Source organism: Parasteatoda tepidariorum, chromosome 9 (genome assembly GCF_043381705.1).
Source record: "Parasteatoda tepidariorum isolate YZ-2023 chromosome 9, CAS_Ptep_4.0, whole genome shotgun sequence".
In the NCBI taxonomy this organism is placed as follows: Eukaryota; Metazoa; Arthropoda; class Arachnida; order Araneae; family Theridiidae; genus Parasteatoda; species Parasteatoda tepidariorum.
This window is the reverse complement of record NC_092212.1, coordinates 41,812,027-41,822,228: the sequence shown is the minus strand read 5'-3', so window position 1 is coordinate 41,822,228 and position 10,202 is coordinate 41,812,027. Positions and strand designations below refer to the sequence as shown.

Sequence of the window (10,202 nt, the reverse complement as noted above, 5' to 3'; positions counted from 1 at the left end):
CCCTCTATAGAAAAATAAAATGCTTTTATCCGAGATTTTAGCAAAAAGAACAATTGAATTGTTCTACTTTTGATCTAAATGAATTAAGACATATAGATACTATCTTATTTAAATGATATCTTAATGTGGAATAGCTCTTTTATTTCAAAAACTAAATTAGAAAATTTCCTCTATTGTCAAGCCTCACAAATGGCATGAATAATTTCCTTTCAAATATGGCAACATCGTTGAATTTGCATGTAAACAATCATTAGGTAACTAATTATTTTAATTTTTTATATTAATAAATTGTTTTATTTTGCATTTAACAAGCAATATATTTTATAAAAATATCGTATTCATTCATCCAATATTGTTTGATACGCGGATAAATACGTCTTTTGGTAATCGATTTCGTATCTCTTAATAATCAATATTTGCCTTTTTTTCTTTATTCTCTTTAAATTTTCATTTAAATATTTCATTTAAGATGATAAAATACATTTATTTAGTAGAATATACTTATTTTTAAAACTATTTATTTAGTGAATATACTGGTTTTTATTGTGACGGATCATATTCTGTCAGAGTTTGACTTTACTAAATCGTTGTTTATTATTTATTTATTTGCTATTTAGAATAAAAAGAATGATTTAAAACAGTAATAAATGTTCTCAGGGTGTATTTTCGTATCGCGATCTGTCTCACTGACTACAATCCTCAAGGTGCCAAATAGATTATAAACTTTTGAGAAAAAACGTGTAGATGTTTGCCGGGGGAGAGGGAGGTTTTTTGTATCGTGATCTGTGAATAATCGCCAAGTCTTGGCAACTTCCAGGCAGCGGGGCGCGAGAAAATAAAAACATCACAGTAAGGGACCAATTCAAAATGCATAACTCGTAGTCACCCCCAGGCAAACATCTATGTGTTAAATTTGGCAAGTTTAAAATATATTTGGCGACTGTAGTTGGCGCAATAGATCAGTATGCGGAAATCCCCCCCCACCCAAACATCAAAATGTTTGTTTTTTTTAAATTTCCTAGTTTAAAATCTATTTTGGCAATTGTAGTTAAGGCGACAGATAAGGATACCAAAATGTCTTCGTCTTAAGGTTAACATTGATAACAGGACTATAAACTTTGGATCAACGTTTTAGGTGTATTAGGGGAAAAAATTAAGATTTGATGTAACAGCATTTTTTGGAATGGTAGTTATGATTATTTATGCTGTTTTAGTTCATAAATTTTTAGTTTTATAACTTTCTGTAGCTAAACACGGATAATCTACTTGACTTTTAATGATGAATCGTCGGGGAGATTTCCATTTCGTGATCTGTGGCAGAGTAATTGCTAAGTCGTGACAACTTCCGGGTGGCCCTTGAGAAATTTTTTAAGAAAACCATCACAGTAAGGGACCAACTCAAAAAGTATAATGCGTAGCCACTCCCGAGCAAACATCTGCAAATTTTTTTTTTAAATTTGCAAGTTTGAAATCCATTTGTCGCCTTGACAATTGTAGTTGGGGCATCATTATACAGAAATATCCATAGTTAATAGTTTTACGTGATGCTTTATTAAGTAAACATGTTGTGAAGTAAGTCCTTGTACACTACTTGAATTGATAAATTTATTATTACCAAAACTGTTTTAGTAATATACTAATTAATATGGTTTAATATTTTTTTACTACATAAATTATTGACATAAAATTTTTTTACAATATACCTACAAAATCTTATATGTTTTCTTATTACCTTATATTTCAGTGAAGTATATCAAAACTTGTTTAAAGGTATTGATACTGCAACTAAATAAAGGCATGTGGTGTTTGATGACTTGGATCATGTGAAACGTAAATATTCAATACCAACTATTGTGAATTTTCTTATCCATAGTATGTTACTATTTTTAATAGATATATAATTTACTGAATAGCTTTTCCAAAGTTAAAAAAAATAAAATTTCAAAATAATTGTAGATTGATTTATAAATAACGACCTACTTTTACTAACTTTTAGCTCATAAATAAGCTGAATAGTTGTTTTCTCCTATATTAAACTAATGATGAACTTGACAAATTCCTTATTGTGATAAGGATAGTTTATTTCCTTAATTAAATCTATAGATAGTTAATATATAAGGCTGTAATTGTGAGTGTCATAACTTATGCTGTAAGGCACAAATATATTTCCTGTATTACTTTATTGCAAACTTACTTCTTTGATATTGTTGATCTTATTTTTGATATTTTGGAAAAACTATTAGATCTTATTTAATTTTTCTGTGTCATTGATTAGTTATATTTAGTAGTTCATTTATTTAAAAGTTATGATGTAAAATAATGATACGAAAATAATGAATATGAGTACTGGTTAAACTAATCTCTAAACATTTATATTCCCTAAATATTATAATATTTGATTATTTATCTAATATTTATTGTACCCATTCTAAAGAGGAAACTTGGAGTCTTATTTTTCCAAATTCTTTTTCTGCTTTTAATAAAAATATTCTATTGTAATTCAATGATGCTTGTTCTTTATATACTTATTTTAAATGAAGAAATTTTCTTACAAATTTGAAGACCTTGACAATAAAAAGTAATAATCCTCAATTTTGCATTTTACAGATAAGCATAGTTTCTTGTCACTGTTTTTGACTTATTAATGTCTTACCGTTTCTTGACAAAAATTTTCCCTATGTGAGCACAATGCATACCTGCCAACTTTTAATCCTTTCAAGGATGATTTTCACGAGTGATAGTTAAATGAAATTTGTATTACAATTTTAGACAGAAACATTTGCTGTATTTTGAACAAACTTATGCGGATTTACTATAATAGTATTGTATATTAATCTATATACAGTAAAACTTGAGTAAGTTTTACTGTATACCACCTGTGGTGCATTGTTTTAGTGGTCAACTTATGGAGGGGGTGGGTCATTGTTTACTTTTTCGTTTAATTTAATCAAGTTGCTATACATTTCATTTTTCTTTAAACTTGACTTAAAAATTTTATTCAGAAAATATGCAAATGAATATCTTAAGAAATGTGTTTGAGCCTGAATGAACTTCAATTTGATACATATACTTCTAATATTCAACTAATTTTTTTTTTAAAAATTATTTTGTTAGTTATGCATGTGAAGTGTTTAACAAATATAATTTCTTAAAATATCAGAACACGAAAACATGTAATTTGAAAACTTTAACAAAATAAAATTATTTGAACACTTAAATTTATTTACTACACTTAAAGATCAAAGACCATAAATAAAGGATCAAAGCACATTTCAGAGCCTTCATTTATTCAAATGCTCACTATTGCAACTGGAAGAGCAACATTTCAACTAACACACCTGTTTTCAATGAACGGATGAAAGAAATGGTCAAAACCTGACCCCTTACAGTTTCCCTCATGGTCAACTCACAAAAGGGTTTAGATTAGCTTTTTACACTATTTCACCAAACAAGTGAAATTTTAACATACATTGCCAAAATGACAAAATTTTCTGATTTTTTTTTCTGGTCAACTTATGAGGGTTTTAGAGTAGAATTTCGTAATACTCCTAGACAAAATTGACTTATTTCAGTGGTCAACATACAAGATAGACAGGTGGTCAAGTTACAAAGGTTTTGCTTCTTTATATTATGTAGGAAAAATTCCGTTCTTGATAATTGAGGTCAACTTATGGAGGTGCCCAACTTACAAGTGTGGTCAACTTAGCAGGTTACACTGTACTTAATGTTTTAAAAAATAGTGGTGGATCAAAAATATTATAAATCAAGTTTATAAATGCAAGGAATATATAGAAAGCATACATTTTACTACCACTTTAAATATAGAAATAAAATTTTACGCCTAATGTGTAAAAGTTGGCAGGTATGACAATGTTAGATATAATTATTTATAATAAGAAAATGAAATCTTTATAGGATGTGGATTATCACTTTTTACTCCTGAAGTTTTCATTTATGTATGTTGGTATTTGCTTTCTGCAATTTTTTTCTGAAAAGTGTCTTTTATTTATGTCTTTTCAAAGTACTTTGCTTAATATTTTTAGATCCATGGATTCTGTTAGTGATTTCCTCAAGGTCTGCCGAATTGATGAAGATTTACCCAGCATCACAGAACGTTACTTTACTGCAAAACTATTTCCAGATACAAATCAATGTGCTTTACTTCATTCAAACAGGCTTTGTCTTATAACAATAGCTCCGACTCATCCTATATTGACTGAATGCCTTAATATTCATTCTATAGAATTCAATTCAGTAGGGAATGTTAATCGATTATCTAATAAAGTGTCTGGAAAATTTAAGAGAGGTGCCCAAAAGTTGAAAGAAAAATCAGTGATATGCAAGTTAAAATGTGATAATGATTCTGAGTATATACTTTACAGTTGTGTTGCAGGAAAACTTGTTGAAATTAATGAAAAACTAATAGAAAATCCTAATCTTTTGAAAGAGAAACCTTGGTCAGATGGCTATGTTGGTATAATTATGCCATTTTTTGTACCTACTCGTCGTAAAGATGCTTATAAAAAACCTTTACCACAAACTAATTTGTCGCAATAAAGTTTTTAAAAAAGTTTGTTGTTATTCATTTATGCTTGTGCTTTGGAAACCATATATAGGCTTCGTAGTGGTTCAAAATAAAAATCAAGGCAGCATTTTACAAAAAAAATCAAGAATTTTTTTTAAATAGTATGAATATACCAAGCTACTTAGAAAAGGAGTGGATGTCAAACTAATAAAAGTATAATTTGCTTTACTAGGACAAACATTTATGTATAATAAAAGCAAATTTTACTGCAAAAGAATAATAAAATAAACTCTCTTAATTTAATAAATTTTTTTAGAGACGCACGTTTTACCGAATACCAATACACGAAATACCAATAATTGAATACGAAATACCTAGACTTGAAAAAGTAATCAATTGTACTAAGAAGAAATTTAGAAATGCAAAATGTGCAACACTAAAAGAAGTATTAAATGAGAAGTAAATTAACTCGTTAACAATGTATAACAATAACCTTTTATCATATAACAATTCATTTTTTATCACTCTCTTGAGCCTTTTATATTTTTAAAATTTTTGATACAAATATTAAGATTTATATCAGTATCTCATACTCTTGTTTTTATTTATTTTGTGCGTGTAACATCAAGTCAAGTGCAAGCTCATTAAATAAGGATCTTGAGAAAGATAAATTTTTCTAGCTAGTCATAATTTAAAGCAAAAGAGTGAAAGAAAAATTTTAAATAAAATTGCAATAACTTTCAAATTGAAATATTGAAAAAACATAAATTATACAAAAACATACAAATCTGAATGGAAACCCACCTGGAATTATCAAGGATTTTTTTTATACTAGAGAAAACTTGGAAAGTCAGGGACATAAAAACTTGGAAAAATCTGGGAATTTGAAAGAAAAGCTAGAATTTTTCCCTAATTTAAATTATTTTACCATCCATTTATACACACTTTTTGATTGAAATTTATCGCCAAACAGTTGAAATATCATCAACTGAGCAATACTTTGCTTGAATTAAAATTTGTTCCATTATAACCCTGTTAAACTAGAATGCCACACAAAACTTTCCTATGTTTGCTAAATAAAGGGAAAACCTTTGACCTCTTCGGGGACTATGCAGTTTAGAAAAGACAAAGATTGTGGTGAAAGCTTGGTATATTCGCCTTTTTTTATAAAAGTATTTTTTCTTCTTGTCCTAGAGCTGAATCCATTTATCGTTCAAGTTTGTTCTGATGCTTTGAAAGTATTTTTTTTAACAAAATGTTTTAGTATTTTTAGCTTAATAAAATTAATTAAATTGTAAAGTACCAAACCTTGCTAATACAAACAAAGGCATAGTTAGGGCTTATGGCAGGAGAGACACTATCTCAGTTTTTGCACCACCTGAGATTTATATATGTCATACTTAAGGGAACTATTTGGGGCTGTTATAAGTTCTGTAAAACAGAATTCATAATTTAGATTTTACATTGCTAAGATTTTACAACTTTAAATCAATGTAACTAATAATAAAATTATTCATTTGATTTGGTTTAAAATTGAACATTATATGTTACTAAAGTATGTAGTTTTTATTACACTTAGATGTTTATTGTTTCACCAATTTGCAAAAAATAATTTAAAAAATATTGAACCTATATACGTAGCAAACTACAGCAATAGTACACATCCTATTCAATCTAGGTAAATGAAATAAAAATTGTTAGTAGTTATTGAGCCTGTAATTGGCAAATGAAAGTGGAGAAAAAGAGGGGGGGGATTTATTCTGGAATCAATTTTTAATTATTTTTCATAAACCAGGAATGTATACTCTTTCTTGTTCTCCGCTAGCTATGCCACTAAATTAAAGGTATATCGATTAATATCTTCTGCTTTGAAACATCAAAAATAGATTGCAAGAACTACACTAAACGATTATTTAATTTATGCAGGCAATAGATAAAGCTATTAAATTATTTTTGCTGCACAGAAAGATCTTTTTTTCCTCCAGAAAAAATTTTAATAAACTAATACAGTATAAAATTTCCTTTTAATGTACATAATTTTCAATAGATTTTTTTTATTGTATATAAAAATTGTGTAACTTTTCTTATTCCAGAATTTTTAAAATTATTAGATTTAAGGAAATATAACTTCAATATCATTTACATTGTTGTTAATATACATTGCACAGTTAAAATTAACGATTTTTCAACTAACTTTCACAAGATGAAAAATGTTATATAACACATTGATCCATCTACTTCAGGAAATAGTGGACAGTTTAAATTTAATGAAACTATTTAATTGAAAAATAGTGTTTGTAATATTAAGACTGAAATTAAAGTAATTTTCAGTCATTTTAATGGTTATCAATAACTAAAATTTATAATTACTTAAAATAAAAAAATATGTCCGACACTGAAGTAAAATATTCCAAATTAATTATTTATAATATTTTACATGTTAAGAACTACATAGAATTCTTTATTCAAATGTTAGCTTCAAAATTCAGTTAAATTTACATTTAAATTACTAACAAATTCATAGAGCTAAGGTAAATTGTAAATGAGTAATCATTTTTTGCATTTGTGCGATTTACTTCAACACTAACTATTTAACTTGAACTTATTATGATTTGTTTTTATAAAACAAATTGTTTTTTTGATAGGTTATATGATATACTAAATATTTCATATAAAAATTTTATGATTATAAACTTATGTTTTATGAGAATTTTTCTAAAAAATGTATGTTAATTTTTTATGCCCAAAACCATTGAATTGTCCAGTTGTAAAAACAAAAGCAATTAACTAATCTCAACTAAAAAACCATGTGGTTAAATTAGAATTCTTAAATATTTTAATTTCAAATAAGAAAAAAAAAAGATTAAAATTTAAAAAATTTTAATCTTTTTTTTTCTGTGAGTATGCAACAAGAAATTTGACTATTTCCTATGTCGACATTCATTTTTGAATATTGAATAACTCTTAAAATAATAATGCTAATTCAAAACAAACAACATTATTTAGACATTTGACTTAAGATATTGGTTTAAAGAAAGTATGATCAATGAATTTTATAAACACTGTCTGGATAAAATACAGGATAGAACGGCTCCATATTGAAATTTAAATAAATATAAAAATTTATTGATGCATAATCATATGGTAATACTTTCTTTTGCTTAATGAAAATATATTAAACAGTACTTATCCAAGGTTTATAGGGTCACTCTGTATTTGCCATTTGTGAATGCAAGTCTAAAGCAAAATTAATAAGTAAGCTTATACTTATTCTATATTCATTATTAGTTTCAACAATGAAACATCTAAATAAAAAGCATAAGTATCTTTAACCTTTTCAGGGACGGTGGAATAAAAACTATCCCACTTATTTTTTGCAATAACATAAATCACTAAAATTTTAATAATTTATATTTTTTAAACGGAAAAGGGTTGTAATCAGTAACTTTTGAACTTTAAAATAGTAAAGAAAGCCAATCTTTTAACTGTAGATATGAATATGATGTCAATTCTTTTTTTATGAAATTTTTTGATTAAAATTTACTACCCACAAATGTATAAACAAAAATTATCAATTATGTATTATCAATTCTAAAGAAAATACATTAATTCTGACAATTTAACAGTGTGTGAATTTAATTAGTGGGGTTTTTTCTTAAAAAGGGGGAGAAAAAAAAAACATGCATGACCAACATTACTTAACCTTTTGACGCCTCGGGCATTTCATTTTTGAGTAGATTCACTGTTAAACACTTTGTTCAAAAGAAAATTGAAAAACAATCCTTTGATTTGTGAATTATTTGTAAAATGATTTTTTGTAACTTGTTTTTACTCAACTAAATTTAAATTGATCATTCAAAAGTCTTTTTTGTCAGAAATTATTGAAATTTCTAATTTTTAAAGAGCAAATATACTATCTATCAAGCCAACAAAACCTTTGTTTCAAAGAAGGGAAAGCGTTGGGTCTCATAAAAATTAAAATAATTAATCCTGTGTAACTTAACTTAAAATGCAATTTTAAGTTAAGTAAAACTATTATTTGTGCTTTAATGCACTACACTCTCTTTCAATTCATAATTTTAAGATAATATATGATTAATTACATTAAAAAAATCCATTTAATATTTTCAGTAGTGGCCCCATATATATTTAATTAAAAATATATGCAGGAAATCATTACAACACAAAAAAAAATATATTGTATATTTACTAACCTAAGAAGTAATTACCATTTTTGGGCTAACTTTTTTTTAACATAAGTTTAAAACAAAATCATTTGTATAATGAAAACATTAACATATTGATTTCTTAAACATAATGCAAAAAAAAAAGGTTAAATTAAGCTAGATTTACATTAAATTGGGTTAGAAATACTGGATATTAACAAGAGGATAGTCACTTCCGAGTGCAGTAAAAAAGTTATTCGATTTAATTATATCTTCGGAAAAATTGCAATTTTATGTTTACCTAAAATCTTAATCAAAAAGATGGATTAGTCGCTTGATCTAAATTGCTAAAAAATAAATATTGCAAATGCAGTTTTTCTTCTAATGCCAGAAAGCAGCTGAATTTCAAAAAGTTTGCTTAGATACAGTAGCATCTAGCTGATGAATCATCTTAGTAGGGACCAGATTTTAATGACCAAATAAATTCCTATAAATACCCTTCAAAATTTTAGTCAGAGTTTCAATATAACAATCGTTTTTGCTGTGGATTAACCAGGCATAACATGACAAATATGTCTTTATATAAACTAGCACAGTTTTAAAAATTTCTTGTCTTTTTAGAGGAATATTTGCACGATTGCATTAAAAGATTATAATTCAGTTAAAATCTATACAAGTTGCAAAAATAAGCTAGTGCTTGTAAAAATTTCAAATGATTCCCAAAAATTAAATTTTTTTTAATTCTCAAAAAAGGATTTAAAAGGTAAAAATATATATATATAAAAAAAAAGGACTAAGCCTTCTTACTGCAAGCAACAGAGTGCAAAACAAAATGCAATAGTCATTATAATAGCCAACTGCCTTAGTCATTAGCATGAAGCCTTTCCTCAGCCTACCATTGAAGCCTCAGCTTCCTTAAACATGTTTCTATGCAAGTCTTATTCTTATTAATAGTCTCATACCATGATTTGACCATCAATTACCCTTTATCAGTGCACAAATGATATATATTTGTAGAGTATCCACTGAAAAAAAAAAACAACTATAGTAAGTATATGGAAAAAACTCCTCTCATCTAGAGCAGTGGCTGTAATTATGATTACATGGTTTAACTACATCAAGTTAATATTTAAGACAGGCTCTATCTCAGGTTGGTGCGATGACGGGAGTATGAGCAAAAATAAAATCCCTACTTTTGAAATATGCTATTAGTTTCCACAACCTTAGACTTTATGATGATGGGAGAACTTTCTATAGACTACGTATACTTTTAAGTTCTTCAACTAAAGAGCCAATTCTATTCAGAAAAACTGGACACCACCTCCTGAAAATAGGTTTTACCGAGAACAACAACCTGATAAAATGAGGTACAATGTAGGTCATCACCATATTTATCTATCAGAATATGCTACAGTAAATTTAACTAGTAGTTCCTCATTGGAAAAATGCCATTAAATGTTATCTTTCTTCAAATGGTGCAGTACCCAAATAATGATATACAATAATATGTA

At 27.0% G+C, this 10,202-nt stretch overlaps 1 protein-coding gene across 5 annotated transcripts; it reads left to right on the top strand.

The window, feature by feature from the left end:
• Positions 1 to 113: 113 nt before the first annotated feature.
• Positions 114 to 4,573, top strand: LOC107438446 (protein Abitram). Of its 5 annotated transcripts, none has more exons than XM_016050744.3 (3): positions 114 to 254; positions 1,745 to 1,830; positions 4,044 to 4,573. In XM_016050744.3, exon 3 carries the CDS (start codon positions 4,048 to 4,050, stop codon positions 4,555 to 4,557), a length of 510 nt encoding a protein of 169 aa, XP_015906230.1. In that variant the 5' UTR covers positions 114 to 254; positions 1,745 to 1,830; positions 4,044 to 4,047; the 3' UTR covers positions 4,558 to 4,573. The 5 variants fall into 5 exon arrangements, with proteins under 5 accessions (XP_015906230.1, XP_015906225.1, XP_071041152.1 ...); XM_016050739.3 differs by having other exon boundaries at positions 1,745 to 1,872; XM_071185051.1 differs by lacking the exon at positions 114 to 254 and adding an exon at positions 264 to 383.
• The last annotated feature ends 5,629 nt before the right edge of the window (positions 4,574 to 10,202 follow it).